The 26,155-nt window shown below is 36.4% G+C and overlaps 3 protein-coding genes and 3 non-coding genes across 8 annotated transcripts in view; 5 read left to right on the forward strand and 1 right to left on the reverse strand.

Annotated features, from left to right (window-relative positions):
* LOC111442636 (O-fucosyltransferase 1-like) overlaps positions 1-2,267 on the reverse strand; it is a 5,200-nt gene extending 2,933 nt beyond the window's left edge. For both annotated transcript variants that reach the window (XM_023080089.1, XM_023080097.1), the window contains exons 1-5: positions 2,040-2,267; positions 1,774-1,939; positions 1,141-1,219; positions 934-1,004; positions 467-555 (exon numbers count right to left, since the gene is read on the reverse strand). In XM_023080089.1, coding sequence (XP_022935857.1) covers positions 467-555; positions 934-1,004; positions 1,141-1,219; positions 1,774-1,939; positions 2,040-2,047 — 413 coding nt within the window. In that variant the 5' untranslated portion in view covers positions 2,048-2,267. The remainder of the gene's footprint in view (positions 1-466; positions 556-933; positions 1,005-1,140; positions 1,220-1,773; positions 1,940-2,039) is intronic.
* Positions 2,268-3,394: 1,127 nt separating this feature from the next.
* TRNAY-GUA lies at positions 3,395-3,482 on the forward strand. The gene is given in 2 exon segments: positions 3,395-3,431; positions 3,447-3,482. It is a non-coding gene; the product is annotated as a tRNA-Tyr (tRNA).
* Positions 3,483-3,579: 97 nt separating this feature from the next.
* On the forward strand, positions 3,580-3,667 carry TRNAY-GUA. The gene is given in 2 exon segments: positions 3,580-3,616; positions 3,632-3,667. It is a non-coding gene; the product is annotated as a tRNA-Tyr (tRNA).
* An 88-nt stretch (positions 3,668-3,755) lies between these two features.
* Positions 3,756-3,843, forward strand: TRNAY-GUA. The gene is given in 2 exon segments: positions 3,756-3,792; positions 3,808-3,843. It is a non-coding gene; the product is annotated as a tRNA-Tyr (tRNA).
* A 67-nt stretch (positions 3,844-3,910) lies between these two features.
* Positions 3,911-21,261, forward strand: LOC111446266. Of its 2 annotated transcripts, XM_023085008.1 has the most exons (14): positions 3,911-4,353; positions 4,384-4,640; positions 5,711-6,054; positions 6,228-6,897; positions 7,416-7,520; positions 9,480-9,651; positions 10,589-12,345; positions 13,203-13,415; positions 14,233-16,500; positions 17,006-17,115; positions 17,706-18,108; positions 18,192-18,497; positions 19,301-19,546; positions 19,881-21,261. In XM_023085008.1, the coding sequence occupies exons 1-14, from the start codon at positions 4,074-4,076 to the stop codon at positions 20,961-20,963; spliced, it is 8,214 nt and encodes a 2,737-aa protein (XP_022940776.1). In that variant the 5' UTR covers positions 3,911-4,073; the 3' UTR covers positions 20,964-21,261. The 2 variants fall into 2 exon arrangements, with proteins under 2 accessions (XP_022940776.1, XP_022940768.1); XM_023085000.1 differs by having other exon boundaries at positions 3,911-4,640.
* Positions 21,262-22,029: 768 nt separating this feature from the next.
* LOC111446323 (UPF0329 protein ECU05_1680/ECU11_0050-like) lies at positions 22,030-25,415 on the forward strand. The gene is made up of 2 exons (XM_023085091.1): positions 22,030-22,498; positions 25,070-25,415. The coding sequence occupies exons 1-2, from the start codon at positions 22,088-22,090 to the stop codon at positions 25,238-25,240; spliced, it is 582 nt and encodes a 193-aa protein (XP_022940859.1). The 5' UTR covers positions 22,030-22,087; the 3' UTR covers positions 25,241-25,415.
* The last annotated feature ends 740 nt before the right edge of the window (positions 25,416-26,155 follow it).

The following is a 26,155-nucleotide window of genomic DNA, read 5'->3' on the forward strand; positions in this document are numbered from 1 at the left end:
AAAAAAAAAAAAAAAAAAAAAAAACTTAGAGGTGATTTAAAAATAATGACTAAGTTCAATGACCTGCATAAGTCTTGATAAAATGTGCACTAAGGTTTCAATGAGCTGAGAAAAAAAAGAAGCCATTATATAAGAGAGATGATCTAACCTCAAAATCTTGAAGTAAAAGCCACATCATAAGAATCCTCCACAAAATTCCAGAAGAGAAGGGGGGCTTAACTTGGCTTCAAAACCAAGATCCTACTTTCATTTTCTATATTTATATGTATCACTTTATCATTTTCCACATTTCACCATCACCATGTCGCAAAATAAATTTTAGAAGAAAAATGGAAAAGATCCTCTCACTTCACGGTTTCATGGCCTCAACAAGAACAATAAAAGTAGGCAAATATAACATAAAATATACATGCATGGTGACTAGAACAGGTAGAATAACGAGATAGATATTTAAAATTTGAAATACCTCTTCTCATGCCAAAAGGAGTTCGCATCTAACTCAGGTAATACAAGTGTTGCATTCATAATCCGAGCAGCAAGAACAGCATTACAAATCTAAAACATCCAAAATAATATTTTATGATAAGAAACCAACTCTTGTGTAGATAAACGAGAGAAAGGTGTGAGACTCCAGTTAATAATAATCACAAACAACGTGAAGACACCACCGAACTAGGTCAGAAAACCCCAATGGAAGTCACAATAGTGCTTACTAATAATTTAAAATGATCCATCATTTGCGAGTCTATAAGCACATCTTTAAACTTTTTGTGATAATTAGTCTGCTCTAACCATCCAACCAGGTAGTGCAAGTGGAAAGCAAACAAAAGTAACGTGTTTTTCCACTCAAATTGAACATCTACCTTACTCAAAACAAAAGAACTGAAAGTGCATGAAAGAAACTAGCGTTCAAGAGATGTACGAAATACTAACAGCACTGCGTTGTTGATTCAGGCCCCCGTTACAGCGAACCTTCAAGTAACCATTGCTTTCCTTTAGTGGAGCTGTCATAGTGTGTTTGAGTTTTAAAATTTATAGTTATATAAGACAACAAAACCATGATATCTGAACATAAGGTAAAAACACGAATTATAATCTTGTTGCATGACACAATGATCTTTAAAGGCAGCGAAGAAGTACGTGGCCAGTCGGATCGCGGAGCTGAGGAAGGTCTCCAACCACCAGATTTAGCAGGACTCCATAGTTCTTCAGCCTTGATCTGACCAAACAAGAATAGAACAAAATGTCAAACAACAGTCGCGTTTAAATATTCATACATTACCAATAGCTTTACCAACCACCTCCTCCATGAGTCCAGAAACTAGCTCATGCGAAGTAGCTTTCTTTTTGCCAAATTAATGCTTCGAATGATAAGATTACCCGAAGAAGTTCTCAACGCTCATTTTAAAAGAGCATCAGACCATTTTTTCTATGTAAGGTACCTACGGTTACACACCATTCTAAGATAACAATGTGATCGGGATTTCATTGCTAACAAAAACATTTCAACAGACAGTCATAGAGTAACACAGACTTTGACATCGTTTCAGGAAAACGAAATCGGATTATCACGTTAGCAAGAACGAAATTCTAGCAATAACATAATGGGTTCACATACTATTTCCAATGTGTCAGAGGTGGAAGAGGAATTAACGTAATTGATTTCAAAGAACGAACTATGATACTACAAGTCTAGAGCTCTACTTCAACATTTTCGCAACAGCATGCATTAACAGTAAATAATCACACGCAATAAGCTCAGCCTCAACTAACCTCAGAGCGAGAGGCGGATCCGAAGCCAGCTTTGCTCGTCGACGAAATATACAGAGAAACTGTGCAGATCAAGAGAACAATCACAGCGATTGATAACCTTCCCATCAAGCCCTTCAAGCCCCCTGCACCTTGCTTCGAATTGGCCCGATGTAAATGGTGCCCCGATCTGCAGTGAAGGAGATGGTAAATCAAACACTAAGACGATGAGGAAACATCACAGCCGTAAATGATACAAATGTATGAGAAACCGATTATCTGCGAACAACCTTCTCATGATTAAGTTGGAGTTTCTCCTCCGATTGCGATCGCCAATTCGTCAAAGACCAGGCAGTTGGCAAGTTCAAGGACTGATAATCTGGAAGAACTGGAAGAAACTGAATCAATTTCTTGGATTTCTATCTACCGACGCGCAGATTCGCGGGGAATTGGCTGCGAAGCACAGGCGATTAAGAGATGTGTCGTTTTAGTTTCCATTTCTGGATCTTTTTTTTCTCTCTTAATTCATGGCTACATTAATAAATTCTAAATTAATTAATAAATAAATATATCTATATATATATATATAGATATATTTATAACCCATTTTTAAAGTTAAAATAGTATTTTTTAAACAAAATATCATCGAGGTGATTATTTTTTTTTATCTATTATTATTATTTTTTTTTATTATATTTTATTTTTGTAAGTGAGAAGGTATTATTCATCAAAGTCGGAGCTAGTAAATATTATCTACTTTAGCTTGATACGTATCGTCGTCACCCTCATGGGTTTAAAACGTATATACTAGGAAGAGGTTTCCACACCCTCATAAGGAATGGTTTATTCTCTTTATAACCAATGTGAGATCTCACTGTCCACCTTTCTTGGGGGCTAGCGTCCTTGACACACCGCCCATTGTCCAACTCTGATACCAGTTATAAGCCCAAACTCACCAATAGTAGATATTGTCGATTTTTGCCCACTATGTATCGCCGTTAGCTTCACGATTTTAAAACGCATCTACTGGTAAGAGATTTTCATACTTATCTCACCATCCACTCATTCTGTATATATATTTAGATAAATTATAAGGTTTATGGTTTCTTTTTTAAAAAAAATTAAAATAGCTATTAATAAATATCTAAAAAAAATATATTCTTAAATTGAAAATAAATAAAAAAACTTACAAAAAAAACAATGTTAATTTTGGACGAACCCCTTTGAATCAAAATTACTAATAACAACAATATTTACATAAAATACAACGAGTTCATTGAACTAATTATCGTGTACAATTTTAATGACAGATGAAATAATATCACACGTCAATTACATAAATGATGGATGAATACATAAAATTTTGTTTAAGAAACATGTTAATACATTTACGTCAATATATTATTAATTAATCATACTAATAAATCACATGAATAATTGACTTAGAAAATTAAAAAAATTTATTGAAAATATTTCTTCAATCATGTCACATTTATCGTATGGAAGTTTTTTTTCCTTTAATTTGACACGCAGTTTTATTATTATTATTAGACGTACAAATATATAGCATACATCCTTTAAAAAAAAAAAAAAAACACATTTTATGATAAGATAATTAAATTTAAAGTCACAAAATTTTCACAAACCGACCTTAGCTCAGTTGGTAGAGCGGAGGACTGTAGTGAGGTTTCTCAGATATCCTTAGGTCGCTGGTTCGAATCCGGCAGGTCGGATTTCTATTTCAATTATTTATTTTACCATATCCTCCTTAATTTTATTTAATTCTATTTATTTAGATTAATTAAATTGAAGTCACGGAATATTTACAAACCGACCTTAGCTCAGTTGGTAGAGCGGAGGACTGTAGTGAGGTCTCTCAGTTATCCTTAGGTCGCTGGTTCGAATCCGGCAGGTCGGATTTCTTTTTCAATTATTTTGTTTACCAACCCTTAGTTTTATTTATTTATCTTAATTAATTAACTTTTAAGTTTCGAAACATTCGCAAACCGACCTTAGCTCAGTTGGTAGAACGGAGGACTGTAGTGAGGTTTCTCAGTTATCCTTAGGTCGCTGGTTCGAATCCGGCAGGTTGGAGTCTTTTTTTTAATTATTATTTTTGAGTAATGGAAGGCAATTTATAAATCCAGCTATCTTCCTCCCGCCAAACACAAAACCCTAAACCCTACGGTCCTTTATTTCGCGCCTCCAAATTCCGGCGAAAGGGACGATTATATAGCGGCCGCCGAATCAGCTGCAGGCCTGAAACATCAGTATTGAATGTAAAAACAGTAAATTTCTAACTTAGCTAATCGGAGTTGAGAGCGATGTACGGAAGACCATCCCGTTTCGCTCCTTCCGGCGCCGGTCGACGGCAGTCCCAGCCGCAGCAGCAGCAGCAGCAACCGTGGCCGCAGCCACAGCCACAAGCGCAGTTTCCTGCAGCGCCTTTTTTTAATCCCAATGTCCAGCTTGAAGCCCTTAATCATATTCTCCAATCTTCCGGCGGGTTTATTCCTGGTCATCAGAACGTCAACTTCCCTATGCAGAACTCGAACTTGCCGACACAAAATCACGGTTTTCAGTTTTCACAAGCCCCCAATCCAGGTTTCCACTTTCCACAGTCAGCTCATGCAGGTTTCCATTCTCCACAACCTCCCAATACGAGTTCCCAGGCGCATGGTAAGACTACGATGCCAGAAGAAGGCGTCACGAGGATCAACAACGCTGTGGCCGAAGCACACAGCGATCTTCTTGTGGCTAAGGAAAGCATCTCAGCGTGGAAGGTCTCGCAATCAGCGCTTTCAATTCTCCAGGTTGATTCATGGGATTCTTTAGGGGTTCGTATGCAGGAAATCGACGCTCTTCACCGCCTCATTGCGATGGAAGGAAAGGTAACGCGAGAAAATACGTCTTAAACTTCAATCCCCCTCTCTCCTTTGTTTGATTATCTGATTATTATTTGGGAATAGTGTATATTTTAAGCATGGGTTCTCTGGGATCTTGAGTGGACTGAAATAATAAGCATTTGCCTACTAGGCCTATATCTAGAAGGAAACTCATACTGGTAGGGCCCAACGCCGGCGGCTGGGGTGGGGGTGGGGGTGGGGGTCATGGTGGAGGAGACTATCCTTCGAAAAGTGCTTCTGCGTTTCTTTTCCCTTCTCTGTCTCTGATTTGTTGAAATTGAGTCTAATGAAAGGTGAAAGATATCAAATTTCTATTTCAGGCTATTGCAGGGTTGCCATAACAAAGTTTTTCCTTGTTGAGAGTCGAGTCGTGCTTGAAAACTATTTTGCTTTCTTAAAACGCGCATCATCTTCCAGCCGAGATGGTTCGTTTGATGTCCACTATGTATTTGAAAAATGAACAGTATTTTCCGCTCATTGTTTGGCTTCTTCTGCTTTGCAGTTCATGGGCAATAATCATTCACAATCAATGATAACTAGTGATGTTATATCTTTGGTCGCTCGAAAATTGTAGGCTGTGACATATTAAAAGCTTAAATCCATAAGTCTCGGTGTAATGCTTTGTAGGTTTTTAAAATTATGAATTATAAAAGAAAGAAAAAACAGCTTCCATAGCAAGATAAAGTTTAAATTTGCCATAAAAATTATTCTTCAATCGGTAGATAGTTGGTTGAACTGTTTCATTGATTTGTTTTCCTTTATTTTCTACCCTCAAAATCTCTGGAATAAGTTCTATAGATCGTCATTTGGGAGAAGATTTGATAACCACGTTCTTCTCCCACTATCTCTAGAACCAAATTATCACATGTGAACCAGATACTATGGTTCAGAAGGGTCAGTTGGCTTGTTCAGTTTTGTCGGTCTGTAATAGTAATAGTATAGAGATAATGAAAACCAAATCATTTTTCCTCCAAACATGGATAGGGTTGTCAAGATTTCTGGTCAAAAGTATATTAACTCCATCAAAGTTATTGATATTGTCTGTCTTGGTTTAGATCAATTCGTTTATTCACTGCTTTGTGGGGGTGAGAAGAATTACTACGTTGTACGAATTGGAGAAGGCTATATGCAAGAATGAGGGAGTTAACCAATTTGAAGAGTTGAGGCTGGGCCCTTTTCTGCGTCACCCTCTTGTTTTGCATTATTTCTCAGTGAATTCTGAGGTAACTGAAGTATTTAATATAAAGAGCGAGGAGATTGTTACTCTTCTTTCCAAGTTTATGGATGTGGATGCTTGTAGAAATAAAGATATTACGGTCGAAGACTTTTTGGACTTCATTTCCAGGAAGCGATCAATAAAAAAGAGAGAAATGCTGGGTATACGTGTTCAAAACTTGGGGTACGTGTTTTTTTACCCCTCAGAAATTGCATCACTAGAAGAATGATAATATTTACGTTCATTGTTCATGAATTTACAGTTATAAATGTTTAATATGATGTAGGCTACTTTGTATGTTTGATGTTATGAACTTGCTCTTGGCTATATGAATGAGAAGAACTAGTTTTTTGTAGGATGCATATTTCTGTTATTCGAAAAGCTAGGAGATCAGAAGATGATATTCTCAGCAAGTATCTAACAAAGTCAGATGAGAAACGCCGGAAGCGTCCTCTTTTTAAAATGCAGAAGCAACAGCTAGATGAGCGTTTTAGTGCCATAGCTCAGCGAGTTGAATCATTCTCCTCTGTTCAGAAGGACTTTTGTGGCAAGCATGTTAGATTTGCTTCTTCAAGCTCAGAAGATGAAGACAGTGATGTTAACACATGCGAAAATAAAAAGAATGGCCATGATTCAAGCTCTGATCTAAAACCTTCACTGCAAAACAGTAGAAGTTCAGATCGTGCAAGTAGCTGCCCTTACCCATCTGCAACTGAAGAGATGACACGGCTTGGGTTGAAAGGCGAAGTAATTGGCCATGCCACTCCTATTGGTGGCCAAAAGCACATTATGAATAGTGGTACATCCAAAAGGAAAAGAAAATCCAGAGATCAAAGGCACACTATTTTTGGATCCTCAACATCAAGTAAAAAAGTTAAGGTAGAAGCCAGCATCCCTGACAAAGATAGTTTATATAATTCCGATGAAGGTAGTGGTGATGAAGCTGAATATAAAATTACATATAATTCTATGAGGATGTTCATCACAACGTGGAAGGATGGATGTAGGGATATGACTGTCGATGAGGTGTGCTACTGCTTTTACTTCATCAATTTCCAGTGCTAATTTTTTTTCCTATCTGCATTAAACTTATTTATACTAGCCATCTCTTCTTATGTTAATATGATTTTCTGCACGTAACACAAAAATGCTAACAACTTTATGTTAATTTAGCTTTTACTATTGATTAGCTGATTAGATCAATTAGTTTTTGGAAAATTAACCTCCAAACAAAACTAAGTTTCACGTTGTCATATTTTTTTTACTTTTCTGTGTTTCTATTTCTTAGATATGAAATTTAATTCTGAACTTTGCTTCCTATATATTCCAGGTGCAGTTAATTTTATTTACTTATCATTCCACAATTTAACTATTTTTGTTTCCTATAAATAATTTTTTTTTGGAAATAGTTTATGTAATGTTCTTCTTTGTTTCTTTCAGGGATGCATTTCTCTGCTCCTTTTTTTATTTTATTTTATTTTATTTTTGTTTTAAAATTCATTTTATAATATTTCGGAAGTCACTAAATTGATTCTGTATTGTAGGTACTCAAACGAATGCTTCACCATTATGGCATAAAATTCCGATCAAGAATAAGAGTGAGATCGATGTTATCATCTTACCCATTCATTGGATTACTGAATGTTGCAGTAAGTGGATTTTACTGTTTTGATATTGTTTTTTTTTTTTTATGTATATATATAAGTTACTACTCCCTTGTCCTTTATTGCTATTTTAGTTTAGGGCTCCCGTTTATGCTTATTTATATTTAGCTGAAGTGTACAGAATGAAAGTAATTATTCTCTCATATTTGGTCTCACATCAACATGATTTTGGTTTTAATTGAGATGGTTGGTTTTAACTTTGACATTAGAGAGTTTTGCTAATTACCGTTTTGTCTTCTTTTTATTGGAGGATATGAAATCTCTTCTAGTTTGCTACCGTTGTAACTTTAAGGAATAATGATTTTCAGCTTTTTTGGCATGTTGCAGATGCTTTGAGTGATCTGTATAAGCATACGATGTGTATTTTTTTCTTCCTTTTTTCTTTTAAAAACTCTTAACAACTAAAACATTGAAAAATAAATAAATGATGTGGATGGAGATGTCCCCACTAACTCTTTTTTCCCATCTCTCTCTGAGACGAAGAAGTCTGTTTGCACAAAACCCGAACAACCTAATGGCAAAGGGTAGAGATAACCCTCGCCAAAGAACAACTGAAGGAAGACCTTCCAGTTATTAATAACTATTTGAAAGTTGTAGTTACGAAGGAGTTTTGTGTGAATTATGCACCATCAAGAGACACTATGCTGCACGTATATACTGATAGAATCAAAACATGAAAACTTATCCTCAAACGTCCTTTGGTTTCATTCTCTCTAAAGGTTCAGTTCCACAGAAGTGCTCTAATGGCACACCGTATCGTCCCTTTAAAAAACATTATCAAGCACTTCCACAAGCCAATCACTAACCTTTCTTGGCAAACAATAGGAAGCCACATACTCCTTGTAGGATGATCGACCGCCCTTTAGTAGAGAATAAGCAATGAAGGAAGAATCAAAAGATGAAAACTTATTTTTGAAGGTCCTTTGGTTTCTTTCTCTCTAAAGGTTCCGTTCCACTGAAGAACTCTTATAGCACACCACCACACTATCTTCCTTTTATAAAAGCACTAGCCATTAAGCATTTTCAGAAGCCAAGCATCAACCTTTTTTGGCGAACAATAGGCAGCCCCAAACTCCTTGAAGATGGCCGACCACACTTTAGTAGCAAATGAGCAATGAAAGAAGATATGGTCTAGAGTTTCTTCATTTGTTAAGCGAAGACATCACATAGAAGGGGAGATCGCTCAGTTGTGAGCTTTTCTTTGCAATCTTTCATAGTATGTAGTGCATTGGAAAATATACTGAAATGTGATTTAAGGAGGTTTTCCCTCGTTCTTCAAAGCACACCTCCCTGAAGGTTGAGGTAGGAAAGAGTCTACTGAGTGCAAACAAGGAGCATTGAAAATTAATCTATTTTTAACTCTGATTTTTTTCAACTAAACTTATACCATATTTAGAACATTTGACTTTAACCCATGGTATTCCAGAGGTTGGCAACATTAGTTCTGATTTATTTTTTTTAATTATTATTTTTTTTGATATCCGTAAGTGTCAAGATCAGCTTGTTCGCTCCTCAACATTGGTTTTGATAAACCATGCTTTATTACATATCTGCAAATAATTCCTAATCTTTAACTTGTTCTAAAAGAGAAGATTTTGTTTGATGCCATTTCTTTAATAATTGATGAATATGTAGATAACTGTAGAAAACCAAACATATAATTTTTGGGTGTATCAACCATGAGTTCCCTTGTGTTAAAAATTTGTGAATTATTCTCAAACTGGTAACTAGAGGGCATTGGCATTAGCTGCATATGCATTTCCTATATAATATAAGCATCATCAGTGCATCCTAATCTACAACCGTGCATCATTCTCATCCATATTATTAAATTTTAAGTTCTGATAATTGCAGTGTATGACTCCTGATGTAAGGAAATATGCTTTGCTTTCTTTTGATTAAGTATTCTAAGCCACTTATTTCTCATTGTTGTCATTATTGCAGGTTTCATCTATTAAGAATGGGATGTGGGATAGCATTTATGATTCTCTACAAACAATCAATCTACATGAATTATCTAATACACATGTTGAGAAACAACCCGTACATGAGAGCATAGACGTAGGTCCAAGTGCAGAGGGTGCTCTTATTAAGCATGTTCCAAAGTCTATTCATGGTAAGTGGCGTTTGTTTTCCGGACTTATCTTCATTCTTGACACATAACTTAGTATTTCAGATGGATGCTATACTGCGTCTGTTCTTCATAAAGCAACGCAAACATAGATAAACTCACATGCATTTCAGAACTTGATACTGCTTCCCTGGACTTGATACTGCTTCCGGACTTTTTTTTTTCTTTTTTTTTGTTGTGGAGAAGAGAAAAACAAAGGGACAGCACGAGGATCAGGATAGAGGGAACCCTTTCCCAAGCACTGCTTGATGAGAGTCTTCCTATTTTTAAGAACCATTAAAAGGCCATAGTTATAAAAGAATTTTGAAAATAAGGAACACCACTAAGAAGCTGTATTTTGTACATAATTATGAAAAGAATCAAAAGAGGGACTTATATCATCAGAAGTCCTAATATTCCTTTCCTTAAAAATGTGTAAAAAAGAGCTATAGTAGAATGGTTTCACAAAATCTTTGATTTCTATCTAAAGTGCCAAGTATTTGGGGCTTCAAGAAGCCAATCAGTCACTTTATTTGGAAGACAAAGGGTCAGCCCAAACTTTCCAATAATGAAGTGCCATCCTTTGAGCTGTTACCTTTTAGTAACGGGAAATACGCCGAGTTGTATCTTTTTTTTTTTGTTTTTCTTCACTGTCTGCTAAATTTTGAAAAAGTTTGAGGGCCAGACATTATTTGGGACTAATTGCAATCAAATTATCATGGGAGATCAGGAGAACTGTTTGTGATATTAAATAGCAATACTTGAAAATTTTCAGTTGAATTGTATGATCTTAGAATTTTGCTTTATATGGTACATGCATTACACGTCAGAACTATGTTGTGTTTGTATCAATTTTTTACTCCTACAATCTTGAAAATAATACTGTAATGAAATTGATATAACTTGATTATAATCCTTTGTTTTTATTTTTCTTAATTTTAAGGCATCAGTGTAGAAGATATCCTCAACAAAGTTGGTCAGCATATCAAGTTTGAGCAGGAGATCCACAGCAATGGGCGGTTTCTCCTGGAAAATAGAATTCACATGTTGAAACAGCTCTGCAGCTGTGAGTTCTGGCTTGTGGAGCAATTTTCTGCCAAGGATTTTAAGTCTCTTGGTCATGGGGACTTTTTCACTCTCTTACAGGAGCACGTCTCTATGCTTCCTGAGCTACGCAAGTTTCTTATGCCTGAGATTTCTGAAAGATCCCCTTTGGAGGCTTGCATGTTGCAACGTCAGTTAGTGAATTTAGTATCACAAGCTTGTAACAGCTTATCCGAGAATGAACTTGTAAGTAAGCAGATGATTTGTACCCTTCTTACGCAGCAGTTTCCCTCGATCAGTTTCAAACTGACCGAAAATGGGTCTATGGATGATTTTATGGAGCTTGTAGCGGAGCAAAAGAACAGTGTTGTTTCAAAGTGTGTCACATTTTCTGTTACATTATTAGGAAGATGTGGTTCAAGAGATTCTTCGGCAACATTGGAGAATGATTTATTGGGTGTCACTTCAGTTATTGCTGAATTTGGACAGGGAGTGAGGACAGTTGAATCTGTGACATCAGAGGATGCTATCAAAGTCTTGGTCAGAGCACCAATGTTATTGGATTTGAACTTATGGTCCCATTGGGATATCATATTTGCTCCAGCTCTTGGTCCTCTTGTACCCTGGTTGCAGAATGAAGTTAATACAGAAAACTTTTTGTGTTTGGTTACCAAAGAAGGGAAAGTTGTACGGATAGACCATACAGCTACTGCCGATTCATTCTTGGAAGCTGCACTGCAAGGATCCCCATTTCATACTGCGCTGAAGCTTTTATCTATTTTTGTTCTACTTGGGGGAGAAAAACATGTCCCTTTATCCCTTCTTAAACACCATGCCACCCGTGCTTTTGAAGTTATTATCAAGAACTCTGTTGAAAACATAGAAATGTTTGACAATTGGGCTCGGGGACATGAAAAGGTGTTCTGTCATCAGAACATTGAGCCAGTAGCTTCTGGTAATTTGAGTTTTGAATTGAAGAAGAAGATTTCTATGAGGAACAAAGCAATTCCCTTGTTGTCTAGGTTTTTTGTTGCTTGTCTTGGTTATCTACCGGCAGAGTTTCGTTACTTGGCTGCAGATATAATGCTCTCTGGCATGAGTTTTGTCATTAAAGATGCTGCATCATCTATTTTACACGAGTGTCATAAACCAGAGCAGCGTCTTATGCTTCATGAGATAGGCCTTTCTCTTGGTGTCCTGGAGTGGATTCAGGACTATCACACAATTTCCTCTAGTGCTTCTTCAGATCTGTTCGCTGATGAATCTGCATTCTTGCATGATAGGTCTGAGATAAACAAAAACTTACACATAGGCGGTGTTTTTACCAAGCCTTCTGCTTCAGAACAACACGTCTCTCTCTCTATTGAAGAGAATACGTGTAATGAAAAGATGAACGTTCCTAGCACGAACTGTACTACAAAAACTTTTGATGATGCAAATGGCATCAGTTGTATGTCACCTGCTTCTGAACCTAATGGAGATAAGGATGCAGCTCAGATCATCCTATCCATCAGGCGTGATGAGTTTGGTCTTGATCTTGATCTTCCCAATTCTGAGACTGGTATGTTGAGGAAGCAGCATGCTCGCTTAGGAAGAGCTCTTCATTGTCTTTCGCAGGAGCTGTATTCTCAGGATTCACATTTTCTTCTCGAGCTGGTGAGCAAGGCTATTGTCTTTCTTGTTAGGTTTATCTCCTCATGCAATATATTACTTCTGACCTCTTTTTTAATTTTATTATATATATATATATATATATATATAAGAAATTTATTATTCAATATTGTAGTATAACACAGATATGATGGAAAGAAAAAAAGAAGAAGAAAGAATTACGATTCTTCACATAAAATAGTGGGCTACGTATTGTGCATATTGTTCCTGCACAAAGTGCTCCTCTTCTCTTGATAAACTTAATTTCTCACTGGAGAACTTCGGTTCTTCCCAAACAAGTTTACCTTTCTATGGACAAGTGGTCTAGGGGTGGGTATATTTGAGCTATTGTTTTAAAAATAAAATTTCTACATGTGTAGAGGAACCGAGGAGGTGTTGTACCTCCTGTACTGTTTTAGGTATCAGCCAATGCTTAATGGCTTGAACCTTTAAAGAATCAACGTGGATGGCCTGTGACAAGTTACATAGCCAAGAAAGAGTACTTTTAAAAACCATAAAGATTTGTTTTCTGACATGAAACATATAGTTGGTTATCTCTTATTGTGAAAAGCAGCATTCTCAAATGTTGTGAGTGTTCATATGTAGAATTGCTAACGATTAAAATTACATTAAAATAAATATCATCAAAGGGAGTTAAGAAAGGAACTAGATCCTGGATCATTAATGTTATGAATATTCTTGGTGTATAAGATCCTGCCATGCACATAGCATTTTAATTGTGTTGAAGGTTGAGTCTTCCATTTCATCCACCAAATTTGATTTAATTACATGGAGTTGAAAATATCCATTTGATGAACACGATTTATTGCATTCATCTAATCAAACTCCTGATGTTATTTTAGGTTCAAAATGCTGACGATAATATCTATCCACAAAGTGTGGAACCCACTCTAGCATTCATTTTCGAGGAGTCAGGTATTGTTGTTTTGAACAACGAGGAGGGCTTTTCTGCTAAGAATATCAGAGCCCTCTGTGATGTTGGGAATTCCACAAAGAAAGGATCTAACGCTGGATATATAGGAAAGAAAGGCATTGGCTTCAAATCAGTTTTTCGGGTATGTTTAGGGTAACACTATGTTACCTTTCTCTTAATTATATACTACAATATTTCCGTCTCAAGCCTTTCTTTAATCCTCCTTTGTTGGGCTGAGGTTTTTTTCTCCATCTTTTGTAATTTCATTCATCAATGAAATATTTTATCTCCTCTTTAAGAAAAGAGATAAGATAAAATATTGATCATTTATAAGGGTGTATGTGTGCTTTTCCCCATTTTTTGATTCTATATCATGGAATTAATTGTTCTCAATCGTTAAAATTTCAGATGCTTCAAGGCTAAGTAAAGACAAATGCACCGACACCATAAGGCTCGAAAAAGATTTATTATTTCTCGTGTTTAACTGTAATTTAGTAGTCTGTTTGATTAAGTAAGAAGTAAAGAAAGGAAAATAAATGATGTTACTAACTACAAAAGGAGCGAAAGCTGTATAAATCTTAGGAATGCAATTTATAGATGCTCTTGTTGGTTACATTGATTAAAAGGCTAAAGGGCATGATTATTTTAAACAACATTGTTAGATGTTTAAATCCTTCCATAGCAGGCTGCTGATAAAAATGTAAATTGACTGTAATCTTTGAAGATGATTTAGCAGTACCTTTGTTATGCCTGTTATGCATATCATTGAAAATTTTGTCAGTATGTTATAGAATATCAATGAAGTGGCTATATGTTACGCGCAAACAAATTTCATGCAAGTGTGCATCTGAATGCAAAAGAAACCGAGTTTATTTCAGCATTTAAACCTCTTTATTCCTTCGCTCTTTCTTTTTTTCTTTCCTTTTGATGACTGATGAGTTCTGGTGCTCTTTCTGCAGGTCACAGATGCTCCTGAGATTCATTCCAACGGGTTTCATGTTAAGTTTGATATAAGTGAGGGGCAGATTGGTTTTGTCTTGCCAACTATCATTTCTCCTTGCAATGTTGGCTTGTACGGTAGGTTGGCTTCCAGTGCCTCCGATTTGCAGGATACAAATATTTGGAAGACTTGTATTGTGCTTCCTTTCAGTTCAAAATTATCTGGAGGAGGAACTTTGATCAATAATATAGTAAATATGTTTGCAGACCTCCATCCGTCCTTGTTACTCTTTCTTCACCGTCTCCAGTGTATTAAGATCAGAAACATGCTTGACAATTCACTTATTGTAATGAGAAAAGAAATTGTTGGAAATGGCATCATTAAGGTTTCTCATGGGGAAGAAAAAATGACTTGGCTTGTAGTATCACAGAAGTTGAAGGCTGATGTTATTCGTCATGATGTTCAATCTACTGAGATCTCAATTGCATTTACACTCCAGGAAGAAGAGAATGGCACTTACATTCCATTTCTAGCCCAACAGCCAGTTTTTGCATTTCTTCCTCTAAGAATGTATGGGTTGAAATTTATAATTCAAGGTGATTTTGTTCTACCTTCTTCCCGAGAGGAGGTGGATGGTGATAGTCCCTGGAATCAATGGCTATTGTCGGAGTTTCCTGGTTTGTTTGTGACTGCAGCGAATTTTTTTTGTTCTCTTCCATGCTTTGAGAATTGTCCAGGGAAAGCTATTACAGCTTATATGAGCTATATTCCCCTCATTGGAGAAGTACATGGTTTTTTTTCGAGTCTTCCTCGCTTAATTATTTCTAAATTACGTATGTCGAACTGCTTACTTTTGGAAGGAAAGGATAGTGAATGGGTTCCTCCATTCAAGGTTTTGAGAGGTTGGAATGAACAAGCTCTGAATCTTCTTCCCAATCATTTGCTTCGTGAACATCTTGGGCTTGGATTCCTAGATAAGGATATAATCTTGTCAGACTCAGTAGCAAGAGCATTGGGTATTGAAGAGTATGGACCCAAAATTCTTGTGCAGTTTATGTCCTCTCTGTGTCAGAAGCATGATAACCTCAAATCAATGGGACTGGTTTGGTTGGGCTCTTGCCTAAATGTACTTCACAACATGCTTCTACAGTCCTCTGGGCAAACAGCGTTTGAGTTGGAAAGAAATGCCGACCTTCTAAGGTCTCTTCAGAAAGTTCCACTAATTCCTCTTTCGGATGGTACCTATAGCTCCGTAGCTGAAGGGACAATATGGTTACATTCTGATTCCTCAATTAGCACAGTTGATGGCAAGTATGGACTCGAAGCTTTTCCAAGTTTGAATTCTAAGATTCGTGTAGTTTGTCCAGCCTTCCTTTCGCTTTTCTCTGTTGATAACTCACACATGGATGCGCCCTCAGTGGGGAATATTAGCAGGATGCTTCATAGAATTGGTGTTCAACGTTTATCTGCCCATGAAATTATTAAAGTACACGTCATTCCAGCTATATCAAATGAGTCAAACCTAAATGATAATGGAATTTTAATGACAGAGTATGTTTGTTTTGCAATGACTCACCTACTATCCAGTTGTCCTGAATGTAACACCGAAAACGGGTTTATAGTTTCAGAGTTACGTAACAAGGCTTTCATTTTAACAAATCATGGCTACAGAAGACCTATTGAGGTACCAGTCCATTTCAGTAAAGATTATGGAAATCCCATTGATATAGATAAGATCATTAATGTGGAAATGAACTGGCATGAGGTTGATAACACCTATTTGAAGCACCCAGTCACCCATTCACTCACTTCTGGACTCGCAAAATGGAGGAATTTTTTCCAAGAACTAGGAATCACTGATTTTGTCCATGTAGTTGAAGTTAACAGTAGCATTGCCAACATGCCGCATACTATTATGATGAATAGAACGTTGGACCCAGAACTAATATCTTCTGATTCAGTGGTTAAAGATTGGGAATCGCCAGAGTTGATTGATTTGTTAACCCTGTTATCAGTGCATGGAAACCGACAGAGCTGTAAATATCTTTTAGAGGTTCTTGATACTTTATGGGATGATCGTTTGAGTGATAAAGTTATGGGTTGCTGTATTTCTAAATCTGGTGGTTCAAGCAAACAGTTTCAGTCTGCTTTTATGAATAGCATCTGTGATACCCAATGGGTAGTATCAAGTATGGACAACAAGCTTCACTATCCTAAAGATTTGTACTATGACTGTGATGCAGTGCGCTCAATCCTGGGAACCTCTGCTCCTTATGCTGTTCCAAAGGTCAGTTGTAAGATTAGGGTTTTCTCCTGATATTGATGACTGCATTTCAAATAAAATTTCTTCTTTTTCTTATGATGTCCTATGAGGCTATTACTTATGTGAGGTGCTTCCTGACACTCTTTTCCATGTTTTAACATTTTGAAAGAAAATACACTCTTCTCCATGTTTTAACATTTTGAAAGAAATAAATTAAGTGCTTCAACTCTTTTTTGTTCTATGCTACATTTGACAGCTGTCAAAAACAGAGGGTGAAGCAAATCGTTGTTGGAGTGACCTTCCAAGTTAATTATTGTGCTTCTTTTCAGAATTTACATGGACATTTTTTTAAGCATGTTTAATATCCCATGCAATGAAGTATCGCCAGACGATTTCCTCAGTTCTTTTGATGCTTGATGAAGTTCCTTATCATATCTATTGTTTCCTTAATTAGTGAAATGGGTTGGCCTTAAGCTTGTAATTGTTATAGACCTCTAGATGTTGATTTGTTTTCTTGTTGTTGCAACAGGTTAAAAGTACAAAGTTGGTGCATGATATTGGGTTCAAGACTAGAGTTACCCTTGATGACGCTCTAGATATTCTAAAAGTGTGGAGAACTGAGAAACTTTTCAAGACAAGGTACTTATCTCATTATAATAGTTTGCATTAATTTGCCGAACGGCTGAAAGAGATTATTAATTTGCAAGGACAATAGTTTGAAATCATTTCATAGAACCCCAGAGATATTCAGAAATAAAAGTTTAAGCCACCCTGGCTGCTTCTTCCCTTCCAAGCTTTCTTTCAAGATTTTTTTTCCTCTAAAAAATCTGTATATTGCAGAAATTTTCTTGACGTCTTTTAATTTAAATTATGATCTCTTTAATTCAATTAACTCAGGTCTTGTGCTAAGTCTTAAAACCTTTACCGATTGTTGATATCTCGTGTTTCTTGAGATTCTGTGTTTTATGTGGAAACAATGAAATGCTTGTAAGCTGGTCCTGATATAAACTTTAAGGACCTTTCAATCAACCCGATATGTTTCCTTTATATTTAGGGACAGTCAGACATTTAGTCACTATTATTGTTAACATAATATATTTCCTTTTCAGCCTACTAATTTTTGTGCCAGATATGCAAGCCTCTCTCTGTAAATACCTTCAATTATATGCTTGAATTTGTTTGATCTTGAACCAAACTGTCCATTTATATTGCCTTCTTTGATATCTCAGCATATCACAAATGTGCACGTTCTATACATTCTTGTGGAATGAGATGGCTGCATCAAAACAGAAAATTTTGGAGGAATTCCTTTCAGGGCCTTTTATATTTGTCCCTATTGTGGCTGACTCTGGGCACGAGGATGTGGTGTCTGGTGTATTCTTGTCTCCTAAGGAAGTATATTGGTGCGATCCAATTGGCTCTATTGACAAGATTAAGGATGTATATCTTCAATTCAGCTCGACAAATATGGTTGATTGTCCCATAATCAAGACTTTATGCAATATTTATCCAGGGCTTAAGAGATTTTTTATTGACGAATGTGGAATATTTGAATACCCTCCTCTATGCAGTTATCTTCAGATTTTGAAACAGTTATCAGCTGTTGCTTTGCCTTCTCAAGCTAGTGATTTTGTAAGTCTTTACAATAATATATTGTTATTTTCTCAGAAATAATTTTAGGTGATGGCAACTGAAGTGCTACTTTCATGTAATAGGTATTCCAAGTTTTTCTAAAATGGGCCGATGGATTAAAATCCGGACTACTGAGTTCTGAAGATATGGCATACCTGAAGGAATGTATTGGAAGCTCGGAGTTCACGGTCCTTCCAACTGAACAAGATAAATGGGTTTCGCTTCATCCTTCCACCAGCATTGTATGCTGTTGTGATGACAAGATATTAAGACAGCAATGTAAGAATATGGGCAAAATAGATTTCGTATACTTCGGTGAGATCGACAGTGTTAGAACCGAGGCTTTCTCTCAGCTCTTGAAAGCTCTAGGGGTTCCTCTTCTTTCTGAGGTACATCTCTCTTATTTATTTTACCTTTGTGGAGTCTTGTGGAAATAGTTGGCATAAGAGCCTTACTGAACCACTGCAACTTTAGCTACTCGTCCAAAATAATGAACAAGTTTCTGAACATTGATTATTTGCTTTGTTCTCCGTTTGGACCTTGAAGTTCTTAGAAGTTTCAGTAAAGCTTTCAATCTTAGAAATGTCCTTTGTCTAAACTTCGAATAGAAAAAATCATTGGAAATATGATACCTTTTATATTTGAAAAGGGACAGGCGGATGTTTAGCCGCTCTTATAGTTAACATTACAAATTTCAGCAGGGACACAGGCATTTGATGGTGCGTATATTATACCTTAATGTATTTAAAATATTTTAGGAAGTTCCTGTTCAAGGGATTCTGTAAGCAGGATTGAAAAACCTCGATTCACGTACTGTCATTACTGTTTAATACATCAGCCCTACAAAGTGTGTCACTGTCTTATTGTGATTACCACATTGGTAGGGGAGGAGAACAAAAGATCCTTTATAAGGGTGTGAAAATCTTCCCCTAGCAGACGTGTTTTAAAGCCTTGAGGGAAGCCCGAAAGGGAAAGCCTAAAGAGGACAATATCTGCTAGCGGTGAATCTGGGTCGTTACACTTGCTGTTTCTTTTTTCACTTACGAGTCATGACTTTGAGCCATAACATTCAAGAAGTTGCACTATTGAAACGTTTAGAGGAACGAATTTGAAAATAGGCTCCACATATATTTTGCTTAAACCTGAAATAAAAGCAGTATTGAAAACTTTACTCATGAATTACTAAATGCAGATTGTAACCCGTGAAGCAAAATATTACGGTCTGAGGGACTCGAGCTTCAAAACTTCATTAATGAACTGGGCTCTTCCTTTTGCTCAGCGTTACATGTACAGTGTGCACCCTGAGAGATACGCGAAGCTCAAGCAATCTGGATTTTGTCTGCAAGTAATTGTTGTTGAAAAGCTGTTTTTCAGGAATGTTATAAAGAATTCTGGACGTGCTTCTGATGAACAGGTTCCATGTAGTTGTCTTCTACAGGTAATTTAGTTAAATTCCATACTTGATATTAAAAAGTTGTCAATAGAACCATGGCTTGTAATGCATGAATTTGTGCCGTTTCGGGATTGTCTCGAATAAATCAATGTGTACATTCATATATATGCTTAGAAACAAGGGACATAGCATTAAGATATTCAAAAGTACAAGAGAAGGATCTAGATTGAGGAAGGAGATTAACAAATTGCTCTTTAATTGGTCAGCCTGAGCTGGAAAAAAGAGTTTTCTCGTTGGAATACTCGCGTTTGGAAGCGAATGGTTGAATCTGCACAAGTATATATATATGTCCTGATTTGTATGATATTTGCTTTTGCAGGATAATATTTTATACACGACCCATGACTCGGATTCTCATTCGTTGTTTATGGAGTTTTCTCGTTTGCTATTCTGTGGAACTCCCGAGCTTCATTTGGCCAACTTCCTTCACATGATTACGACCATGGCCGAATCGGGTTCTACCAAAGAGCAAACTGAGTTTTTCATCCTGAATAGTCAGAAGGTGACGAAACTTCCTGAGGAGGAACCTATTTGGTCTCTTTCATCTGTCACTTCATTGGTCGAGACTCACAACTTACCTCAAACATGTCTTAACCCTACCTTACTGAACGACCATGGGTCGTCTTCGAAGTCTAAAAAGAATGCAGGAAATTGGCCGCCTGTTGATTGGAAAACGGCTCCGGGTTTTAGTTACGCTCGTGAAAATGGTTTCAAGACACAACCAGCAAGCTCACTGCCCAACTGCAATCTATATATAGAAAACATGTATGAAGTTATTGAGAAGCAAACAGAGAACTTGGCTCCGATTTCAACTGACACAGACTGGACCTATGATGGCGATTCATCTGCTGTGTCGGTAGCATCGATTGTTTATGGCAGTAGTGATAACGTCGGAGAACTTGTCAACCATGGTGATGCGAATCCTGAGGCCATTGGTTCTCAACCCGATTCGAGTGGCTTTTCCTGGAAAAATCAGCTTAGAACTGGCACCCCCAATCCAGTTCAGGCAATGGCAACTGGGAGACTCGGCGAGCAAGTCGCCTTCAAATACTTCACCGAAAAGTTCAGCAACACAGTAGTTGAGTGGGTCAATGAGGACTCGGAAACTGGATTCCCCTTCGATATAATCATAGGAGATGACGATGACGACAATAGACAGTACATTGAAGTGAAATCAACCAGATCCACAAAGAAAGATTGGTTCGACATATCAGTGAGAGAATGGCAATTTGCAGTCGAAAAGGGCGAATCGTTCAGCATTGCACACGTTTTGTTATTAGCCAACAACGTCGCCCGGGTTTTGGTTTTTAAGAACCCAGTTAAATTATGCCAGTCAAGCAAGCTCCAACTGGCTCTTTTAATGCCCAAACAGCAAAAGGAATTCTCCATTGTCTCCTCCTGAAATGACATTCTTCCTCATTCAACTCTTCCTGGGTAGCTGGTTATGCTGCAGCAAACAAGCAACGACAGCTCTCTGGTTCGATTTTTCAAGCTCGTCGAGGAGAATATCTCGACGTCGCTCGTCGGGAGCCTGGTTTTGTATGTATGATTTTCAATGGAGGCTTCAATTCTATTTATTACACTATTCTCTGAGTCTCATCTGTGAGAACTCACAGTGGGCTGTTTTTTAATTTTTGCCCACCTTGCAGTTGTTTACATGTAAATAAATTTTGAGGGTAGTAAAGTTAAAATCTTTTTAATTTTTTCCGTCCCAAAAAAACCCCTTTTATGTGTAAATAATTTGAGTTTTTATAATATTTTTATTTTCTTTTCAGTAAATTTGCAAAAATTATTTGTGAATTTTAACAGTAATTATAAGTATATTCTCAAACATTTAATTTTATTGTGGAATTTTATAATTAAATGGTTGAATATTGAAAATATAAGAATTACTTTTTTAGAGATTCATGCATTTGGTAACTTTTAAGGGTATAATTGTGACAATTTTGTAAATTTAGAGGCGTGATGAATCAAATGAAGATATCTATTTAACTTGCATGGCCTCATAAACACGACGATAGGGAAGCAAGGAGAGATTTATCCCTATTAGCTAAACGGATCTTGAGTCGGGTATCGTATTATTTGTCCTCGTCCTCAACCTTGACCCAAACCCAATTCTCATTTATGTCTTCGTCCCACCCCGTGGACTCGTTAATGGCTTAGAAGATAAAATGTTAGAAAGGGGTCAATACGACTCGTCTTTAATAGAACCGATTTGATTCTCTTAATGTTTCTGTCGGATCTTTTCTATCTCGTAATCAAGCTTGTATAGGTAAATATTGTCGGGTAGGCATGAATATGAGTCACATTCCATCTAAGAGTGCGATGGTAACTAATATTGATTTTTACTATTTTTACTACAATAATAATTATTTTCTCTTGGAAATGGGAAAATCATTATTATCCGTACAATTTCCTCAAGTGTTCGACATGTCGAATCACTATGAAGCGCAAAAGATGTGTCGTTTGTGTTCACAATCATAACACTAGAGCCTAGAGTTTGTGCCTCTAATCAGCTCGACAACAATGGCGTTTGCGTCTCGTTCTGCGATCCGCAAAGCAACCAATTTCTCCGATTATCTTCTGCGATCTTTCTCCACTTCCACTAAATCCGCTCACCATAACAATCACCAGCAAACGCACAAATACTTGGAGGCGAACGCCTTCGTTGGCAGCTGGGAGGCGCCGAAAGATCCCAAGGAAGCGCAGGCCAGGCTCGCTCTGCTTCGTAGGGATTACGCCAAGAAGGTGAAGCAGGTGCGGAAGAATTACATTCAGGAGGTCGAGCTCTTGAGACTCGAAAAGCAGCGTAAGGACGAAGCCAAGAGAGAGGCGCTTAGAGTGGTCAATGAGGAACGTAAGAAGCTTAAAGCCGAAGCTGCGAAAGCCCGAGCCGAAGAGCGTAAGGTTGCCGACGAAGAGTTCCGACAGACTTTGGTAAGCGATTTCCTTGTCTTCTTTAACAATTTCTTCTTCAGATGTTATTGTTTGAAGATTTTGATTGAAATGAATTTGCCTGCAAATGTATCCATTGCGTCTCCAAATTTTCTGGATTCAATCTCTGCTCTGAGTTTAATCGAACAGTTTCCTTTGCTTGAATTTGTCTGCTTACTCTTCCATGCTAAATGTTAATAGTGCTGCTCTGGTTTTCGTCTTATCTTTGCTTCCTCAATGCTTCTCGTAGTCTGTTTTTGGTAATTTTTGGTAATTTAATTGATGAACTTTGAATCTTTCAAAAGAATTGCCCATTGCAAATCAAAGTAATCTTTAAGAGGGTGGGGTAGCAAAAAAATTGCAAATCAGAGTACAAATGCTGTAATCTTCTAAAGGGTTGTGAACATTTAGACCAATATAAATGTGAGATCACAAGTCGGTTGTAGAGGAGAATGAAGCATTCTTTATAAGGGGTGGAAACCTCTCCCTAATAGACAATAGAAGTGTTTTAAAATTGTGAGGCTGACGACGATATGTAACGGGCCAAAGAGGACAATATGTGTTAGTGGTAGGCTTAAGCCAGATACGGGAGCTGTATGTTGGGTTATGGAGCATACCATATTACTATATATAGTAAACTGAACCATATATATATCCTCTCAAACAGAGCTTCGAAAATGTACTTTATGTATTTTCTTAGTGTACATACTCAAAGTCATCAATATAAACCTTTGGCCAATATTTATGTTTATCTAGATCGAGTGTGTGCGTTGTTGTGCGATCCTAACACGGTGTGCCAGCGAGGATGCTAGGCCTCCAAGGAGGGTGGATTGTGAGATCCCACGTCGGTTGGAGAGGGGAACAAAACATTCTTTATAACTACGAATTGGAGAGGGGAACAAAACATTCTTTATAACTACGAAAAGGAAGTGAAAAATAACCTTAGGAATACAACTTATATTTCATAGAAAGAAAACAAAAGACATGAGATCTTTATTCCACAAACTCGATGGCCTCTTGATCTTACCTATCTGCCTCCATTTTTGGCTTTCCTTGGAGATCACAACCTTTAGCTGATGCCAAAGCAATTTCCTATGTTCTTTGTTTACCAATATCAAATGCAACCTCTTTGATTCTTCCTTCTTATCCAGCTGAACAATAAATCCAATGAACCCTATGAATTTCAAGAACACTTCAAACTCCACTTCTTGAGAAGAGTTTTGAAGGCTTTAAGCTTTTGAGTAAGACAAAACCAACTCAACCAATGTTCAATGGAAATATTCACACTAAGGCTTCAAGAATGGCACAAAATCTTGTGATCAAGTGAAAAACATATCAAATATGAAAGAAATTGGTCACTGAGTATAATTTCCCAGCTCCCATAAAAATTGGGAAGTTGAGGAATAAACCATTGAACAAACAAATTTTAGAACAGCTAGGTCTTCAATAGAGGCTTAACTCTCTTATCTTTCTCATTTAGGGCTCCGAATTAATCACAAACTTTACAAAGGGGAGGGGTTTTAACTCTCTAAAAGGGGCTCAGTAACTCACATTCAAGTCACCTTCTCAAATATCCCTATGTATAATATACCTCTTTTCACATGGTTCGAAGGTGATTGTTTCGTTGAGAGGCCCTTTGAGAACTTCCTTTTACGAGTGGAAGTCAAATAAGGAGGTTGCCATTTGGTTAATTGGACTAAAGTCTAAATTTCCCTTTATCTTGGTGGGCCTGGTATTGATGTCTGTGGCCAGAGGAAAATCCTGCTTGTTGATACTCATAGAGATAACAGATGCACAAATTTGCAAAGTCAACTTTCAATAGAACATTTAGTTTCTGATTATTATTATTATCTATTACATCTTGGTGTTATCGAAATCATCTACATATACAATTACGCCTTATGGACCTTGTCATATTGACATTACGTTGTCACGTTTTCTGGATTGATTTGATTGACATACTCTTTTATGTAGTGTATGTAAAAGACTAGTTTATGCTTCATAGGAATTTATCAAAAAATAAATAACTACGTAAGTAGCTTAGTGGTAGAGCGGTCGACTGTTAATTGATTGGTCGTAGGTTTGAATCATACTTGGGGAGATTTAATTCCTTCTGAGTTTTAGAATTTGGAATGAAAGGGTTCGCTCTGACCTTTAAGAGTAGGTAACCCGTTTGTTTCTATTGCATTCTATCTCATCGTATTAAATTCTGTTATGCAATAGTTGAGAATCACCGTCAATACCTCGGTGTAGGTCTGGGATATAATCCTTTGTTCCACCTCTCTATTTACAACTATCTAAACATAAAGGTCAGTCGGTAGGTACAAAAATTTGACTTCAGTTGTCTTATGACCTTTGATTGGATTGACCAGTCTTGAAATTACTTCCTAAGGAGGATTTTAGTTCAAAAGGAAGGAAACCATTTGGTTGTTTTGGAGACATGCCCTATGTTATTTGTTTTTATCTTTTTTCTTGCATTTCATTCTAAAAGGGCTTACATTCGATACGATGATATCCACTGTTTTGAGACTCAATGCAGCCACGTAACACGATTTGATTGGGTGCCATATGCAGATGAAAGAACGAGCCGAGAAGCTCGAGCATTGGAGAATGATGGAAAAGACGAGGGAAGAAAAGAAGAACGAAAAGAACGAGCTAATAAGACGCCAGAGTCCCATGTGGATTGATGAGAAGAAGTTGGAAGAGAAGCTCTTAGACGCCATTGTTAATACCACCCCTCTCTGAGTTTTATTTCCGAGTTTTATTTAGAGAATTACTCTTACATTGAATTTTTGCATAACCAAGTTTTTGTTCACTTTAGTTGGGTTAAGTATTTGAACTTAATGGAATGTTAGTTCAAACTACACCTCTAATTTGTGATGAAAGCAGTTGACATCTCGAATAAAATGGAGTTTTTTAATACTTAATGTATCTTACTATATTACTATTAGAAGTCATTGGAAGTCTTTTGTGAAGTCATTTGTGTCGAGAATTTTGGGAGTGAGTCTCGAGCTGATTAATTTAGTAGAAAATCATGGATTTACAAGTGAGGAATACTATTTCCATTGGCACAAGACCTTTTGGGAAGCCTAAAGCTATGAAGGGTCGTTATTCCTAAGATTAAAAATAAGATATTTGTGAATAGAACGTCGAAAAATCAAATAATTAGATTTGGTGTTTGAATGAAAATATTATCAAAATTTTGTATAAGAAAATAACACTTTATAATATATTTGTTTGGTTCTTCTAATTACTTTCAAATTATATAAAACAAAAACTAATCATTAATTTATTTTTATTAAGTCAAAGGATTAGATAAACTGAATCAATTTAAATTTAAATTTAATTTTCATTCATTAAAAAATATATTATAACTAATATCTTAAATTTAAGATATTTTAACTTATTTATTTTAACTTATTTAGCAACCAATCTTAATAATTATCCTCAAATAAATAAATTTAATAAAATTCTATAAACTTTTATGTAAGAATTAATTATACAAAAACGATAACTAATATCTTAAATTTAAGATATTTTAACTTATTTAGATCAATCTTAATAATTATCCTCAAATAAATAAATTTAATAAAATTCTATAAACTTTTATGTAAGAATTAATTATACAAAAATGAAATAAAAACGAAATAAAAACGAAAA

This window comes from Cucurbita moschata, unplaced genomic scaffold (genome assembly GCF_002738365.1).
Source record: "Cucurbita moschata cultivar Rifu unplaced genomic scaffold, Cmos_1.0 Cmo_Scf00001, whole genome shotgun sequence".
Taxonomy (NCBI): Eukaryota; Viridiplantae; Streptophyta; class Magnoliopsida; order Cucurbitales; family Cucurbitaceae; genus Cucurbita; species Cucurbita moschata.

What these genes read in the sequence shown, in the direction of transcription:
- LOC111446266 (XM_023085000.1), top strand. Translation starts at nt 4,074, where the DNA reads ATGTACGGAAGACCATCCCGTTTCGCTCCTTCCGGCGCCGGTCGACGG. An exon ending in CACATTTTCTTCTCGAGCTG is followed by an intron (nt 12,346 to 13,202) that starts GTGAGCAAGGCT and finishes ATGTTATTTTAG; the next exon opens with GTTCAAAATGCTGACGATAA. An exon ending in CTCCTTATGCTGTTCCAAAG is followed by an intron (nt 16,501 to 17,005) that starts GTCAGTTGTAAG and finishes TTGTTGCAACAG; the next exon opens with GTTAAAAGTACAAAGTTGGT.
- LOC111446323 (XM_023085091.1), top strand. Translation starts at nt 22,088, where the DNA reads ATGGCGTTTGCGTCTCGTTCTGCGATCCGCAAAGCAACCAATTTCTCC. An exon ending in AAGAGTTCCGACAGACTTTG is followed by an intron (nt 22,499 to 25,069) that starts GTAAGCGATTTC and finishes TGCCATATGCAG; the next exon opens with ATGAAAGAACGAGCCGAGAA.